Source organism: Amblyomma maculatum, chromosome 4 (genome assembly GCF_055883805.1).
Source record: "Amblyomma maculatum isolate TAMU_Amacu chromosome 4, ASM5588380v1, whole genome shotgun sequence".
Lineage (NCBI taxonomy): Eukaryota > Metazoa > Arthropoda > Arachnida > Ixodida > Ixodidae > Amblyomma > Amblyomma maculatum.
In genome coordinates, this window is record NC_139347.1 from 203,793,401 (window position 1) to 203,811,922 (window position 18,522).

At 46.0% G+C, this 18,522-nt stretch overlaps 1 protein-coding gene across 1 annotated transcript in view; it reads right to left on the reverse strand.

Moving 5' to 3' along the window:
• LOC146194023 (neprilysin-1-like) overlaps positions 1–18,522 on the reverse strand; it is a 77,378-nt gene that overhangs the window by 43,292 nt on the left and 15,564 nt on the right. Inside the window, exon 5 of the mRNA XM_084600674.1 lies at positions 5,479–5,628. Coding sequence (XP_084456800.1) covers positions 5,479–5,628 — 150 coding nt within the window. The remainder of the gene's footprint in view (positions 1–5,478; positions 5,629–18,522) is intronic.

The window sequence follows — 18,522 nt, forward strand, 5'->3', positions numbered from 1 at the left end:
TCACTGATCATGATTTTTTATATTTGCAAACAGATTCATCACAAATTCAGCCCTGGTGGTCCGCTTGGAAGATGAATTTAGATATTAAAAATTGCGTTCGTCTTTTTTACCAAACGAAAAAGCTTATTGGCTCCCGGTATAGGATTAATAACGATGTAATGCATAAGGAAGCTGCAAATAAGTATTTAGGAGTATTTCTGTCATCAGATTGCTCATAGAATGCGCATGTTGACGATTTGGTGTCTATGGCTAGTAGAGCCCTAAATTTTATTCAAAGGAATTTGAGACGTTCTCAAACCAATCTAAAATATACCGCCTACATATGCTGCGTAGGACCTATTTTTGAATATGAAGGCGTAGTTTGGGACCCTTCGAACACGACACTCATCGAGCACATTGAAAAAAATACAAAACCGCGCAGCGAGATTCTTCTTGGGACGATTCGGCAGAAAGGACAGCGTAAGTGCCATGAAGGATGAATTCAACTGTTGTTTATGATTTACCACAATAAAACCGGTATTAACAAAGACGCCCATTTTAAAGAGCCACACTATGTCTCTAGGTGCATAGGCCACACTTTTCAAATTCGAGAATATCATGCCCGGACTGATGCTTACGCAAATTCCTTTTTGTTACATATATTAGAGAGTGGAATCGCTTAAACTGAAATGCAGCAAGTGTGGCGTGTGAATGAAGATGTCTTTTCTTCTAAGCTGTAATCCCCTGCTCTAGCTTTTGTGCGCTGCTGGGTAAACTCTGAATAAAGAATAAAGGAGAAATTCCGCCGTGCCTAAGACCAATTTCATTAATGCTCTCGCACAGACTTGAGCAATGGAGCAGCAAATACAACGTGTATTCCGACTCGTGGTTTTTTCGTCAGTTTATGTGAAATCGAGTGCGCGTAGGGAATTACCGCAATCTTTTATCCTTATCATCTAATTTCTTTTTTGTTGTCAACAAGGCCTCAGCCACTCAGGATAAGAGCGTCAATGGGTACGCGTACTGCAGATTGCACTAGACAGCATTTCTAATTTACCAATATTGAACTAGCCAAAGACAAAAATACAAGAAAAGAAGTACACAGGAGAGCGCTGGACAAGAAATTGAGGTTTACTCGAAGAAACCTCAGCTGTTAGTCCAGCTCTGTAGCGTGCACTTCTTTTCTTGTGCTTCTCTGTCTTTTAATAGGTCAATATGTTGGATTCACACCAACTAGCTCAAATGGCCACCATGTTAAAGTTGATTTAACAATCTCTCTCCCAGCTTGAGGTTGCAGAATTTTTTTGGTGCACTGTTCATGCATGAATTGGGGCTGCTGCTCTTAGAGTGCGCTGAATCAAAAACTAGGAGACGCTTGTTGGTCCAAGTCTCAAAAGCGCAACATGCATGAAAGTGGTTAAAATATATTCTTTATTTTATTCTTTATTCAATGATTACCCAGCTTATCCCGAGGGCGCTAGAGCAGGTGGGTTACACAGTGGAAAAGAACAAATCTTCATTTATGAAGCAAACTTGATGAACAGAAAGTCGATTCCATTCACTGATGTATCGGACAAAAAAAGAGCTGGCATACATGTTAATTCTGTCACGGTATTCCAAAATTTTAAAACCATGATCTGTGCGAGCAGAGACATAATGTGGCCTATGTAAGTATATTTCCTTTCGGATGCCTGTTTTGCTGTGGTATATTTGGTAAAAGAGTTTAAGTCTTAATTTCCTTCTTCGAGAGGAAATTACGTCTCAAAGGGCTCAGAATGCTCGAAAACGTAGAAATTCGGAAACCTTGAGAGGAGCGTGCCTGCTCGCTTTCTAATGTAACAAAATAATCATCGAGAAATCTAAAGGTCCGCTTTACTTTGCTGCACTCAAGGGATCTGTGTATCGCCCTGTCTTGTACGGCAGTAAAGAACGAGGAGAGCAGGTGCGTTTCTTATCGGCAGATGGAGGATCTTGGTTGTCCAACGTGATTTCTGATGCCGCCATTTTATCTGGCTTTGTTGATCTTCCTACTTTTTTGTTTATTTTCGCTCGTGTATATATATTAAAGTGTCTCAAAAATAAATCATCAGTTGTAAATCAGCGCTGTACTTTTCTCGTTTTTCCTTTAACGTCCTTGTCTACCTTTCGCTGCTCTGCCTTGTATGGTCTGATTTTGTTTGGTCAGTAGGTTTAACGTTAAAAAGCGACTGATGCTATGAAAGACGCCGTAGAAATGTCGATCTACTGGGGTTCTTTAGCGCGCATTGACATCGCACAGCACAAGCAGGCTGCTCCATTTCGCCCCCATCGAAACTGAGGCTCCGGCAGACGGGGTAGAACCCGGGTACTCCGGCACAGTAGTCGGACATCATAACCACTGCACCACCGCGGCGGAGCTTTTCTGCCTTGTGATGATTCAACTAGCCTCAGATGTGCCCTTAAAGGTATCTGTTACAATAAATATTGACTAAATTAGTCGGACGGAGATTAACGTATGTTCGCCCAAAAAGAATCAAATCATACATACGCAGATTGCTTATGCCGTTCATCGCAATACACACTTTATTTGATACTACTCACAGCAACTGAACTCAGGTGTCACTAGGCATCAACAGAGAATCGAATCTAACTGTGCTGCAAGAGCGTCCAGTCATATATAACTAGCCTATAATCTTAGCTTAAAATGTAGATTTTAACGCTCAGTTTGCTTTGTTCTTTCTCATATTTTTTATTATTGTGTCAAATATATAACGTTTATCTATTGTATGCTTTAAAGTATATTTTTTGAACGGCTCCTTACCGATGTAGATCTAACTATGTAGGAGTGATTTTGTTGCAGGCAATCAATTGGTGCCCATGCAGTACCAAAACATTGCAACCATGTCACTGTTTTGTTTTGGTCGAGCTTTAGTGCATAATTTTAATTCCCTGCTTCAGTACCATTTCTGAAAAGTTACAAAAAAGTCAATGAAGCTTCATCTGAACTGAATTAAGAATTCGTATAGCTTAACTACAACTTTATTTAGAATGGCGAACCGACTCCTCAGAATGCGCACATGACCAAATGCATCCGAATGACGTCGGATGGCCACAGCAAGTGAGACATAAGATGTCTTCCATGATCATAAGATGCTCCCGACCAGATGATCACGTGGCCACTGTCTAAGCGGGAACGGCACCAAAATTATTTAAGCAATTGCTAACATATTTAAATCATCTGCAGAGAGAAAATGGCGGCGGTGGCCGCCGATCAGTTTGTACCTGTGATGATGGCGCAGCAAGAATACAATGTAGCGGTTAGCCGATATCTAGACTCCCACTTCTAAGCTCAATCGGCTCGATCCCAGATAAAAAATTAAATCTATCGGCACTGCGCTAAATTCTTTCTCTGGCGGGAAACATTTTCATTGCCATCCCCCGAACAATCCACGTTCAAGATTTCTTGAATTTTGCAGGTGCGTTTCAGCAGTGGTGTACAGAACGTAAACACAGAAACTTATAAGCCGAAAAAATGAATAAAGTTTTACCCTCCTAAACCTAAGTAAGCAATACAAAAGTGGAGGCACGTTTCACTTGATGCGCCTTTCCACGTCTCTGGGCAGCAGTCCCTCGGCGAGCTACGTCTACTGGATGCTCGGATTGAGACGCTTTCGCAACCTCCTAGACGGAAGATTTCACGAGACGCCTTGCATGGATCATCCATGAGGACTGCTTCCATTAAATTGTCGAAAGTTTTTGCGATAGGTTGAAATCAGCTAGAAGCATTTAACCGACATTTCAACCAGCATTTAACTATCCCTGATTCTTTCCCGGTTTTGGTACGAACAGATATGGTGGAAATAAAGAACGCAATTAGCCGTCTGTCCTATGCCACTTATGAAAACACGAGCCTGTGTGCAAGCGCGCTAGCGCGTGCCATGGCAGATATTTCTCTTTATTTTCGACAGCAGCAGAGGCTACGCAAAGCGAGCGTTACGGTTCCAGCACAGCTGTGGTCGAATGGCGTCATAGTTGACACCTGTCTATAGGCAAAGACCAGCCCGTTGTTACCTAGGTTTCGATGGCGGCGCCGCTGCAAACGACGGCGGTTGAGTGACGCTACAGCGGCCGCATGGTTTCACTCGGTTCAATGCCAAACACACACACACACGGCGAACAAGCTACGGGGATGAGTAGAAAGATTAAAGCAACTGATATCCGCTTCATTACAACACCCCAAGAGAGCGAATAGTGCCCCACTCATGGGCGTCCGCAGGTGGGGTGCGAAAGAGCACTTTACCCCGCCATGAGATCCAGCCCTTTGCCCACCTCCTTCCTCGTCCACTCGTGCTTGCTTATTTTTCTGCCGATGCCAAAAATATTTCTGGATTGTTTATTTCGACCACAGTGCCAAAAAGTGTTTGCCGCCATGCCACTGCTCGCCCTCCCCATGATAAAATCCTGCCGATGCCCATCATCGCTATACTGAGCGCCCTAGTTTGGTAAATCCGGGCTCCGCACACGCGGAAATGCAGCCCGCACGACATATGTGCCGAGGTTTTACCATCCATTTAAAAAGGAAGGGTGAGTGTGCGAACTTACGTCAGCTGCTATACCCTATAGAGAGGCGATCGCATGGCGGCGACCGCAAGCTGGAAATTTCAATAACCTAGTATGATCCTTTCACGTCCTACCAGGGGAACATGAAAATTATCTATGTAAAGCATGTGGGGAGAGAGTTATCCTCTACTACGTTATATGGGAATGTGTCTACTTCTCAGGTGTCGAGGAAAATATCAATAGTATAGAGTGCTGGGAAGCCATCGTGCAGAGCGAACATGCGGGAACATGAACGTAACGTAGGGCAAAATAAAGATGGCCCCAAAATTCAGGAGGATATCAGATCCTCTCCTTCAGGAACTTGTGAGCCATGTTTTTCTGAAGTGCGGATTCTGACAAGGAGGGGCAATACGATGGGAATAGAGCTAATTGAAGCGTTTTATATTGGAAATAAAGGCAATTTGTGCGTCTGTGACACGTCGATCAATCTGTATAATGCAGAGAAAGCGTTTATTAAACGTAGCTTATCTTATACTACATGTTGCTGAATGTGTTCCTTGTGCATGCGCCGGTAGTGATGTATATGTACGTTTTTCTGCACAACAAATCAGTTGTGAGTGGCGTTCTGTCCCATACTTCTTGTTTGTGCTCATGTTGTTTTGGCACCTTTAATTTATAATGAGGAGTGCTCCAGAAGCAGATTGGGGACGGAAAGCATGCTCGCCGCCGGATTCAGACGCTCTGTCGGGAAGCGCACGGAACGCTCTGGCTTTGCGGTTGGAATTCACCATAGGACTCCAGATGCATTCGCACGCATGTTTAGAAGCGACGCATCTACCCGTTTCGACATGCGCTCGCTTTCTTTGTACTCCTGCCGACGGACCGTGAACGTGGAATGCAGCGACGGGTGTTCCGACGAAAGCAAATGGTGAAGCTTTCGCTTTAAAAAGTAAGCCCTACCTTGAGGATTTGCTCAAACCGCTGGCGAGCGTCGCCGGTGTCGAACGGGAGGCCAAGCTTCCCCTGAAGTGTGTATCCTTGGCCCATGAAAAGAGCAGTGCGCCCACCCTCGTGAACGAACATGGCCTTGAAGAGAGTGTACACACCAATCTGCAAGACAGTGCGGCCGCATTTGAACAGTGATTAATTGAAGAAACGCTCTAGTCTGCTTACGTGTTCGTTTTAATACATTCAGTTCGGCAGCAGTGCTTCCGAGACGTATGTACTTATTTTCCTGACTTATTGCAGCCAGATCACACCCCTGATCAAGGTATCAGAGGTCGCCCCTTTCCCCCTTCATGACAAGTTCCAACGCATCTTGAAGTAAGCATATCAACAACCTCCTGCGGCTGCGCACTTCTGCGTAGCGCCACCTACATCCTTCAAAAAAACTACGTACAGCCTGCCTGGGTTTCGATGCTTCGGTCGGCAGTGGTGCTTCTGAGACGCATGTTTTCATTTTGCTGTCTTATTGCATGTAAGACTATGTTTTCACTATGATCTTTCTGCACGCTTCTTTCTGCACTGCTGCAGAACCAAGTTGCGTTTTTTTTTTTGACAACGACTGAATATACTGTATGGGTAACCTTCTCGCGACTGCACTGAGCCATGGCAGAACGACAGGGCCGTGGAAAAATGCAGCGATTGCTGTGCTCTCAGGAATGGAAGTTAAAAAATGAGGAAAGAAATGTCTGAAATCCAGGACTGTAGCAAATCATGTGATGGCATATCCGAAACAAAGGTCGATTTAAAAACTAATGAAAGAGGTCAAAGCGTTAAGAGGTGCCCATGACAAAATAAAGAAAACTGCAAGGTAGCTCAGCGAATTGACGAACCTGAACCGTATTCTAGGATTAGCAACTTGGAAATGAGAGGTATTCCTATAGATGGTCACACCACGGAACTGGTCATCAACTTTATAATACTTGTCGGCGAACTTGTTTCGAAAGCTGACATCAATGTTTCCCATATAGTAGCTACCAAAACCAAAGACGAAATGAACGTCATTTTGCGATTTGCCAAGCGGGAAAAGCGCAATTCAGTGTTGGCAAAAGCAAATAAGTCTCGAATCATGACTGCTGACCTCGGCTACAGCTCTGGGGATGCTGTAGCCGTTTACGTTAATGAACACCTAACCCGTCAAAACAAAGTTTTACGTGCCACCGCTGAAAGGAAAAAAAACAGGTTAACTGGAAATTCACTTCGACGAAAGATGGTAAAACTTTTTCACGCCCAGGTGAAAACACAACTGCTCTTGGAATCAGTAGATTCGTCGACAGTTAAAACATTTTCTCAGTTCTTTATCGTCCCCGAAGGGTGATGTGAAAAAGTTTCTGCTCTTCCTTGAAAGTACTGCTAATTTCATATGCCGAACATATGCTTGCTTTTCCTTGGTGGCGACCTAGATATTGATATGATTAAAACTGCCAAAACCAAAAATTATATTCTTCTGTTTTAGAATCGCATGAGTTTTTAAGCATTATAAATTTTCCAACGCGTGTTACGACCGTGTCCGAACTCTTCTCGATTGGTTTATCACTAATGTCGATCAAAGTGTTTTTTTCACGCGGTGCGCTTGAATACATCAGTTATCGCTTGTCTATCGTCGCTTTCATTCATACAAAAGATAATCTACACTCAGAAACGATGCTCCTATACTGTACACAGAAAATATAACCTCGTCTTCCTTGGCTGCGTTTCGAGCCGATGTTCAGTCATGACTGGAACCGCATTCTTTCAACAACTGAGGCTAATGCCGTGTACGAAGCTCTTGTGTCGGATATTACAAATCTTTACCTAAAACACTTTCCTTTTACAGTGCGACGAAGGTGCAAAACATCACCAAAATCCTGGGTAACACGCCAGCTACGTAACCAAATAATTGCCAAAACCTTGTTTTGCTGAAAATTTGTCAATATTAAATATATAATTGCACCACATACCTACAAAACATACAGAAATCAGTTAGATACAAAACTGAAAATTGCAAGGATGAAACCTTCGCTACCTATAGAAACGAGGCAACCAGAAACACTGAACTCCCGTGGAAGCGCCTGAATAACGTCAAGCAAACTAGTTCAGTCATCATTACTAGCACCGAAACGAGTGATGAAGTTATCACTAGCACTGATTGTACTGTATTATGCTTTCAATAGGCATTACATATCCATTGACCATACGATAGCTCTGGTGCAGCTTACTACCCCACTACTTATTACACCCCAAGCATCCTTGATAGCATGGCATTCTTTCGCACCGATGAGATTAAAGTCGTTCCCATATGCAATCACCTGAAAATGTAAAATCCTGGGACGTTGATGACACGCAAATTCTGCCTATTATGTATATTATCGACCCTATAGTCACGCTGCTGACTGGTATATATAATTTAGCCTTTGAACAAAACACTTTTTCAGAACGCAGGTAGCCAAGGTAACTGTGATATACAAAAAAGAGTGACAGGAACGATATGAACAATTTTAGGCCTATTTTATCCTCCCCGTCTCAGCTAAATGATTAGAAAAAAGTATGCATAGTCGCCTTTATTCGCTTTGTGAGAAGCACTCACTCATTTCGCTTTGTCAGTACGTCTTCTGAAACGTAAATCTATATAACTAGCTCTCCTAAATAAAAAATAACTCATAATTGATGGCTTAGAGAATAAACAATTTGTATTGGGCATTACATATATATTTTTCAAGCGCCTTTGACTACGCAAATTACAAACCATTCATAATGAAACTTCGGCAATACAGCATACGCGGAACTTTCAATACTCTCTTAGCATCATACCTCCAACATCGTTCACAGTATGTTAGGTACAATAATGTAATCTCTACCTGCCTGGAAGTAAATTCCGGAGTGCCTCAAGGGAGTATTCTGGATCACCTGTTATTTGTAAGTTCTAAAATGATATCTTTTTGACTTTTAAGAATATTCAATGGATCGGGTATGCAGATGACACCGCATTGTACATTAAGGTTGAAAGCCGAAATAAAACGGCATCCGTGGCAATCCTAGCATTGCAGTTGATTAAGGGTTGGTTTGAAAATAACGTTTTCGAAATTAGTAGAAAAACGACACAAACAATATATTATCGCACAAAAAGTACCAATGTCAGTAAAACAGAAAGACTGTTCTAGGTAAACGACGAAATTGAACTGCAGACGCACGTTAAATCTCATGGGGTCTTTCTTTTTCGAACATTTAGCATAGAATAAGCATGTTGAACATGTTTGCTGCAAGCTAAAAAGAATTGGAAGAATATTAAATAGATACCGTCATAGCTTATCAAATAAAGCAAAAAGAATGGTATACAACTCCTTATTTCTATGAACACTTAATTATTGCTATCTTGTTTGGGCTACCACGTCCCAAGCAAACCTTCATAAACTGGTTGGTTGGTTTGTGGGGTTTAAGGTCCTAAAGGGACTCAGGCTATAAGAGACGCCGTAGTGGAGGACTCCAGAAATTTGGACCACCTGGGGTTCTTTAACGTGCATTGACATCGCACAGCACACGGGCACTTTGCTTTTCGCCTTCATAAACTAACATTTTGCCGGTACGCGCCGTTAGAGCCATTGCGAATATTTCGTACCGGGATCATACTTCCTACCATTTCTCATCAGATGGCAGGCGTTCGATTGGATCTATGTATTAATTCCGCCTCAATGGATAATGAACGGTTGCTATTCGCACCCGGAACACCTATTTTCTTATATTATTCAACCTACCAGCTAGCAGTCGCGTCCATAATAATAGGCAAAATAATTCTTGGATCGAGCATTTATGCCGCACAACATACGGCAATCAATACTTATCATTTCGCATCGCCGCCTTCCTGAATGTCCTTGATTGTGTTGGTTCGGATACCAACACACAATCTGCACGATCACTTTTTTCTGAATTCTATAGCCATGCATACATTTCCCAGTAGGTTCCTAAGCAATGCCTCCTTTTTAGTTCATTATTATATTTCGCTGTGCTGGATGCAGCCCCCAGACCAGGACGGGACGATGATATCGACCGCAGCTCAGCAGGGCGGCAGCAGGAGACCACCAGCGCGACGGCGGGGATACCCAGAACAGCGAAAGAATCGCCCGTATCAGCGTCTTCTTTCTTCAGCAAACGGTCGCACTTCCTCTTCTTCGGCTACACTGCCTACCTTCGAAAAGAAGCATCGTCCCGATGCTAAACACAAAATGAATTGATCGCCGCGCCGAAGCACACACTAGAATGAAGGGTTCTCGGTGATCACTGGTAATACGGCTTAAGCCGCACTACGTGCACAATGTCAGGACGCGAGGAACGGCGTGGCGACGGTTGCATTACACAGGGCAGCACCTCATAATTAAGTTCACCGACTCAACGAACAACTGTGTACGGCCCAAAATACCGCTTCACGAGTTTTTCTGAAAACCCTCGGCGGTGAACCGGTGTCCACACCCACACCTTGTCACCTGGGCGGAAATTGACGTCACGTCTCCGGAGGTTGTAGTGACGAGCATCGGTACGCTGTTTGTGTCACATGTGAAGTCTGGCCAGTTGTCGATCCTCCTCCGCGCGTTCGCATACTAGCCGGGTATCATCAGTTACGTCGTCTGGCGGTGCGTGAGGCAGCATAGCGTCAAGCATGGTGGTTACTTGCCTTCCATGCACCAGCTGGAAGTGGGACATACGGGTGGTCTCCTGGACTGCGGTATTATAGGCGAACGTGACATAGCGCAGTACTTTGTCCCAGTTCCGATGGTCGATGTTCACTTACATCACGATCATATAGGCAGTCGTTTTGTTGAGCATCTCCGTCAGTCCATTAGTTTTCGGATGATAAGCTGTTGTTCAGCGGTGGATGGTGCAGCACTGCTGGGGCACCATGCCGGAGGACAATGCTCTCGATTAAAAATTTCACTCCTCAGCAGCCACTCCCGACAGCAGTGCGCGGTACTCCACGGAGCACGTTAGATAGTTCGTCGCTGTGATAATGTAGTTGTTGCCTGATTGCGACATCGGAAATGGGCCCAAAAATCTATTCCAGTCGTATGAAACGGAACACTCGGTGGCTCGATTAACTGGTGAAGACCCGCTGGTCGCGTCGCAGGTTTTTTTCGCCTTTGGCACTCGCGACAGGTTCTTGTTTATTGGCGCACGTACTTTGCGAGTTTCGGCCCATAATATTTTTCTCGAACACGCGAAAGCGTTCTGGTGTATCCTAGATCACCAGCGGTAGGATCGTCGTGGCACGCTTCAGTGACCTCACTGCGCAGCTCTTCCGGCAAAACAAGAAGCCACGATCTCAGGCTGCTGCCCAAATTCATCTTGTGCAAGACACCATTCCGGATAATAAATGCAGGGAGAATACGTACCGCATCATCGTCTCCTGCGAGATGCGCCATCAGTTGACGAAGCTGTGGATCATCTCATTGCCGATCTGCCATACCGTTAGGATTCAAGGCTCCAAGCAAGCTGTCTTCCTCATCATCTGCGCCGCCTGGCGATGGTCCCACGGTGGCTCGAGACAAGCACGCAGCATCATGATGTTTTCTTCCGGATTTATGCACGATCGTGACTTCGTACTCCTGTAGCCGAATGCTCCACCTTGCAAGCCGGCCCGCGGGATCCCTAAGATTGGCCAGTCAGCGGAGCGAATGGTGGTCGGTGACCACACGAAACGGGCGGCCCTGCAGATGTTATGGCCCAGATGACGGTGAGGCACTCTTTTTTTTTTTGTTGAGTAATTGCCTTCCACCTTGGAAAGAGCTCGGCTTGCGTACGCAGTAACACGCTCAGCGCCATCCTGGAGTTGTACAAGCACTGTCCCTAGTCCTTTGTTAATGGCGTCCGTGTGGAGTTTAGTGTCGGCATCTTGGTGGAGGTGGCCTATTAGAGGTGGTGACAAAAGGGCTTGCTTTAGTTGCCTGAATGCTAACTCTTGCTCTTCATTCCACACAAAGTCGACGCTGTTTTTCGTAAGGTGTATTAGCGGCGCTGCGATCTGGGCGAAGTTGCGAACGAAAAGTCTGAAGTAAGCGCTGAGACCAAGGAAGCTTCTGGCCGTTTTTTTGTCTGACGGTGGTGGGAAGGACGCCACGGCCGCTGTTTTCTCGGGATCTGGTTTCACGCCTCTGTGGCTGACTATACGCCTAAGAAACTTGAGCGTACCATATGCAAACCGGTATTTCGAAGGCTTGAATGTGAGTCCGGCATTCTGTATAGATAGCACGAAGAACCGCTTCGGGGCGCGCAAGATGTTCAGCGAAGGTGCTTGAAAAGATAACAACGTCATGCAAATAAACTAGACACGTCTGCTACTTCAGTCCGGTGAGCACAGTGCCCATGATGCGTTGAAATACACAAGCCAAACGCATCACCTTGAACTCATACAGGCCATCCGGTGTTGTAAACGCGGTCTTCTTTCGGTCTCGCTCATCCGCTTCGACCTGCCATTATCCACTTTTCAAATCAATAGAAGAAAAATAGCGGGCATGACGGAGCCGATCGAGTGTATCGTCGATTTGGGGCAGTGGATACACATCCTTTTTTGTCACCTTGTTGAGTCGCCTGTAGTCCACACAAAACTGAAGCGTACCAGCACAACAGGTGCCGCCCACGGACTGTTCGAAAGCTGGGTGACATCGTCATGTAGCATTTCCCGCGCTTGGTCCTGGATTGCTTCTCTTTTATTAATGGAACCTCGGTACAGCGGTTGGCGAGTCGGGTGGGCCGCGCCATCGAAAATAATTTTGTTTCGCGACGGGCGTCTGGCGTACCCTGGATGTCGTTGAAAAACAATCGCGGTAACGAAGCCAAAGTTCGAGTAATTCACGTGTCTGGGACGACTCAAGTTTTTCCTCGATGTTTAGTTGCAAGGGTTTTGCCTCCTCGGGCGGTTCTAGCGGAATTTCTCTCTCAGGCAACAGACCAGCCTCACAAGCGTCACTTATCTCTTTTATATCGGCTATAACAGCCCATTTTGTCACATGCTGCGGCTCCTTCCTAAAGTTCGTCACCGAGATGCTCGCACACCCTCAATGAACATGGGCTATTTCTCTCGCAAAACCAATTCCCTTCGAAAGAAACAGTTGTACACTTCCTTCCGGAAGGCCTTCGCCACATGCGGGGATCTCGGATCGAACAGGCAGAAATACTGTCGAGAGCGGTGGCAAGTTAACATGCTCGGCATCAACTTTAAGTGCAACTGGGTGGCTCTGCGAAACCTCGGCGATGAAGAACGTGCTCGGAGAGTCAACGTGTTCTGCTCTACATCGATGACTGCGCCATATTCATGAAGAAAGTTCATTCCGAGAATAACATCCATGGAACAATTCTCTAAGATCACCAATTTGGCGGGACATGTCTCATCGTGAATTTCGACGCGAGCGGTGTATTTTACAACTGGAACGACAAGGTGACCTCCTGCGGTTCGTATCGGAGGCCCATCCCACTGGGTTGTCACCTCTCCAAGTCGGCGACATAACTTTCCGCTGAATACCGAGTAATTGGCGCCAGTGCGAACGAGTGCAGTGGCCACGTGACCGTCGATAATAACGCCTACATTAATAGAGGCCACCAAACCATTTTCAATTCCGCGTCTGCCGTCGTTCGTGATCTCAAGCGTACGCGGAGGCTCTTTCTTTCGGCCGAATTCGGCAACGCCACCTCAGTTTTCCCGACGAGGAAGAGGAGACAAGCTCTCACTGCGAGACCCGTGAGGAGGCATGGTAGGGCGGCGTGGTCAGTGCGAGCGAGAAACACGGTCATTGGTTTGCATCGGCGATGAAGAGGGTCGAAGATAATCATGGTCATCGGTTCGCATCGCAGATGAAGTGCGTCGAAGGTACTCCTGGATATCTCGGGGTTGTAAACCGTAACGAAGTAGTCGGTCGCTCCGGCTGAATCCTCGCAGGCCGAGATCTCGGTATGGGCAGCGGCGGTACATGTGGTCAGGTTCATCAAAGTGGAAACACAACGGTCGGCTGCCGCAGGTCTTCAGATGTCGGCTTTTCTTCGTCTCCGCAGCTCCGAGTATGTGTCCTGCTGCGCCGGGAATTCCCGGCGTCGAGGCCCAGAATCCGTAACCCGTTGGTACTGGTGAGGCACGGGCGGAGGCCGACAGAGAACGGCAGCCTAACTTTCAGCCGGCGGTTGTTCTGCACCAGCAACCACTGGCCCAGTAGAGATGGCTTCCGGCGTGAATGCCTGACGCACCTCCTCACGAACAGCCGTAGCGATGGATACTCGGGAAGGCTGCTCCGGAGCTGGCAAAAACCTCCTGAGCTCTTCGCGCATCACTTCGCGAATGATTTCGCGGTAGTCAGTGAGGCCAGCACCACTAGGTCCAGACGAGGCAAGGCTGGAGAAGTTGGGGTAGGTTCCCAGTCGCTGATATTGCTTTGTTCGCGAGGCCAATGCGCGCTCAATGTTAATTGCTTCAGCCACAAAACTGGCTACAGTAATCGGCGGATCGCGTACAAGTCCGCCAAAGATCTCGTTTCGGACGCCCCGCATTAAGGCGCGCACTTTTGTTTTCTCCGTAGCCTGTGGGTCCGTGCGAGCACTTAGGCGCAACACGTCCTCTACAAAGCTCCTCACACTTTTCGCAGGGCCCTGAATTCGAGCTTGAAGGAGATCTTTGGCGTGCTGTTGCCGGTGCCGGTTCGCAAACGTGCGCACCAATTCGTTCTTGCAGAGCTCCCAAGAGGTCAACGAGGCCTCGTGGTTCTCGGCCAGTACCGTGCCGTTGCATCCAGAGAGAAGTAGATAATCTGAAGGCACTGATCGGGGGTCCACCCGTTGTGGGGCGCAACCCGTACGTAATGTACGTTAAACCCAGTCTTCAGCCTTGTCCAGGCCATCACCACGAAATGGGGAGATAGTCCTTAGTGTCACCGGCTTGTAGATTATCCGCGCAGCAGCCGCACTGTCGGATTGCTGTGGTTGGGAGGCCATGGTTACGTGAGCCCTGGCGGTCTTCCCCACGGGCAAGAGTCCGAATTCCGAGTGTTGGCCTTGTTGACGTCGACTGGAGCGGCTTTCAGTTGCTGTATCACATTAGAAGAAAATTCGGCGGCCTGAACCTAAGACCGGGATCGAATTACGTGTAGAGCGACGCTGCATGGGATTCGTACCCGGCGACTCCACCAAATGTCACGTCATAGCCTAAAGACGCGACGATGATATTGACCGCAGGTCAGCAGGGCGGCAGCAGGAACCAGCGCGATGGCGGGTATACCCAGAACACCGAAAGAGTCGCCCACATCAGTGTATTCTTTCTTCACCGAACGTTCCCACTTCCTCTTCTTCGGCTACAATATCACTCTCCATCTTTATGCTTCTCATGTATCTTTGTTTCTTTTGTATGTACATTGATGTGATTACGTGTTGCCACGTGTACACCGTATATTTTCGCCCAGCAATTTTGTCCCTTGTATAAACTTTGAAAATGTCTGTTCAGTTCAGTCGTGTCCGACTTTTCGTGACCCTATGGACCCTATCACGCCATGCTCTCGCATCCATATATCACAACTGGAAAGACCATAGCACGAGTTATACGGATCTTGGTTGGCAGTTTAATGTCTCTGCTTTTTACAAGGTGGTCAAGGCTAGCGATGGCTCTCTTTTGCAGATGCAGGCGTCTCCTAAATTCATGGCTGCAGTCTCCTTCCTGGGTAATCTTGGAGCCCAAGAAGAGAAAACATGTCACAGCTTCCACTTCTTGCCCCTTGATGCTCCAGGACTTGATAGGACAAGACGCCATAACCTTTGTCTTTTAATGTTCAATGTAAGCTCAAACGTCTCCCTCTCTTCTTGTATGCGCATAAAAAGTCTTTTGAGTTTCACTTCACTTACTGCCATTAAAGTGGTATCATCCGCATATCTAATGGTGTTCATACGTTTTCCAGCAATCTTCACTCCAGCTGAAGACTCGTCCAGACCGGCCATCCTCATGATGCACTCAGCATATAGGTTAAATAGGCAGGGCGACAGTATGCAGCCTTGTCACACTCCTTTCTCAATCGGAAACCAATCAGTAAGACCATGCCCAGTTCTGACTGTGGCCTCTCGCCCTTCATAAAGGTTCCTGAGGAGACAGATGAGATGAATTGGACCTCCCATGTCTTGGAGAGCTTGCCACAATCTGTGCGATCTACACAGTCAAACGCTTTCGCATAATCAATAAAGCAGAAGTAGATGGGTTTCTGGAACTCTCTTGCTTTTTCCATGATCCAGCGAAAATTGGCAATCTGGTCTCTATTTCCTCTGCCCTTGCGAAACCCAGCTTGCACGTCCGAAAGCTCCCAATCCACTACTGCTGCAGCCTACCTTGGAGGATTTTTAACATCACCTTGCTAGCATGCGAAATAAGCGCGATCGTGCGGTAGCTGGAACAATCTTTGGCGCTGCCTTTCTTTGTAATGGAGATGCAAACCCACCTCCTCCAATTCTGTGAGCACTGAAGTGTTTCCAAATTCGCTGACATAACGTATACAGAACGTTAACAGCGTCAAGGTTGAGATTTTGAAGCAACTCAGCTGGAATGCCATCAATTATGCTAGCTTTGTTCTTAGCAAGGCTTGCTAAAGCCAATTCAACTTCACTCTTCAGGATGCCCGGATCGAGATCAGTAATTACAACCGTCTTATGTTGGATTTGCACATCCGTGTCCTTGTACAGTTCTTCTGTGTATTCGCTATGGTCAGGTTGCTTTTTAGGCAAAACTCTACTAGCCTCTGCCCACCTTCATTTGGTTCACCAAGACCGAACTTGCCTGTAATTCCGGATATTCCTTCGCTCCCTACCTTAGCATTTCAGTCTTCTATGAGAAAAGGGACGTCTGATAAGGGAGTGTGGTCTAAAAGGCATTGCAGGTCAGCATACAATCTCTCAACGTCAGCTTCTTCAGCAGTAGTGGTTGGTGCATAGACTTGGATAACTGTCATGTTGAAAGGGTGACTTTGGATCCAAAGTGAAATCACTCGGTCCTTTTTGGGGTTGTACCCTAGCATTGCATTGCCCATTCTTCTGTTTACTATGAAACCCTATTCCTTCTCCTGGATTCGTGCCCACAATAAAAGACATAATGGTCGCCGGAATTAAATTCTCCCACCCCGGTCCCCTTGAGCTCGCTGATACTCAAGATATCAATGTTCAATCTGTCCATTTCTCGCTTGACGACATCCAGTTTACCTTGCGTCATAGATCATTCATTACATGTTGCTATGTGATTTACTGTGTTCTAAAATTTTGATTTTGTAAAACCTCGATTTTAGTGGTTTTATATTTTTAATGCTGCTCAACTGCACCCAAGGGGGCCGGGCGTTGCGGGCGTTGTCGAGCTGATTTCTTGTAGCTATTTTTCGTTCCCCTTTTTCTTCATTTTTGGAAAGTAATAAAATTTGATCTCATCTTATCAATTGTAGCTTCCATCATAACGGAAAACACTGTGACATGATGTAGCGCACTTTCTTTCAGACAACTCTTGCGCTGGGAAGGGTAAGATTGTGCTGTTGCTAGAACAGAATACTTATTCCGGAATATTCAGGTTTACCGCAAAAAACAACAAGAAATGTTAAGATAAATCAAAGCATTTAAATAAAAGTAAAATATAAGATGCTATTCTCGCTGTAAACCTGGTGGGCAAGAACATTTGCACATGTTATATTAGCTTTATGAAGAAACTTGATTATTGGCCCGTGGTGGAGAGAGTCCAGAGATAACTGACAAGGAGACTGGGATTGCCCTGGCATAAACTCCTTATTGAGCTAACTTTCACCTGTGAAATAATTAACCAGCTCTGGCGCCTGCAATAGCAGCAGGCGTGCTCGCTGGTCTTCGAACTACGAATGTCTGTTGCACTTGTCAATTTAAAGTCGGCCAAGAAGCACCTAAATAAAGCAGCCAAATCATTAGTATTTCAAAAGGCGAACCATATTGGACAAACACAGTTAAGAAGAATTTGAATATGAAGAATTGAATGTAACTAAATCGCATAGGAACACGTTCTCTTAAATCAGCCAAAGGTGGTTTCTACAACGTGAGTAAACGCGGAAGCCCCGCACACGGCTGAAGTAATTCCAGATCAGCGCACATTGCACGATAAAGAAAATGATGATGACGTGTCTCGAAGACCCTCAGAGTATACAAACAAAGTGATAAAAGTAATAAGGGGTCGTGCTGGCGGCTTACGAAAGCAATAAATAAAGATTCAAATGGTTTGCTGTGGTTCGCGGCATTTCACGCTTCACTCTGCTCAAGACATCGATTGTCGGGGCAACCTCTGAAATTTCTAACAGCTATATATATTGGCGGGGTATAACAAAGTACAGCATGCGGCTTTATAGCTTTGTGGGGTGTAGATGATCAAAGTGGAGTTCTGGGACAGTTGGTAGGTCACGATTTTGCTGAAGGGCTTAGCGCTATACAGACGAGGACACCAGAGGCACATAGGACAAGTGCTACGAGGTGTACATGACACACAGAGTGAACAAAAAAGGCAGAGAGGTGAATTACTTAATTCTTGAATGCATCGCTTCTTATAAGGAATCATGCGGTTTTTTAGTGAACTTACTGCTTGCGCTCGATGCCGGCGCTAGGCAGCAAAGAAGAAAAAAAATCTCGAAGCATTCACTTGTGGATGTAGTGGACGTGCTGACGGCGATGTAAGTTTACCATTGAAATATGTGAGACAATTAAGTGATAGTGCAGTGACGTCGGGCAAACAATTGCTATCGAACTCGACGAAACATGCTTCTACCGTGTGTACACGCCTGACGTCACGCCGACAGTCTGCGCCTAGTCTTCATATTCACCAATCTTGTGCCGGACGCCCGGACCGCAGCCGCATCAATAAACGAAGTCAAAGCTCACCGGTCGAGCGGTAGTCAAGAACAACTTTACTTATCACAGGCACCTGTATTCATCGCATTTTGTCAGATGCGACCAATTATAAAATTAGTAAGCTTACTTATTTGATTGCCCCACGACGAAAGTGATATACATACACGCTAG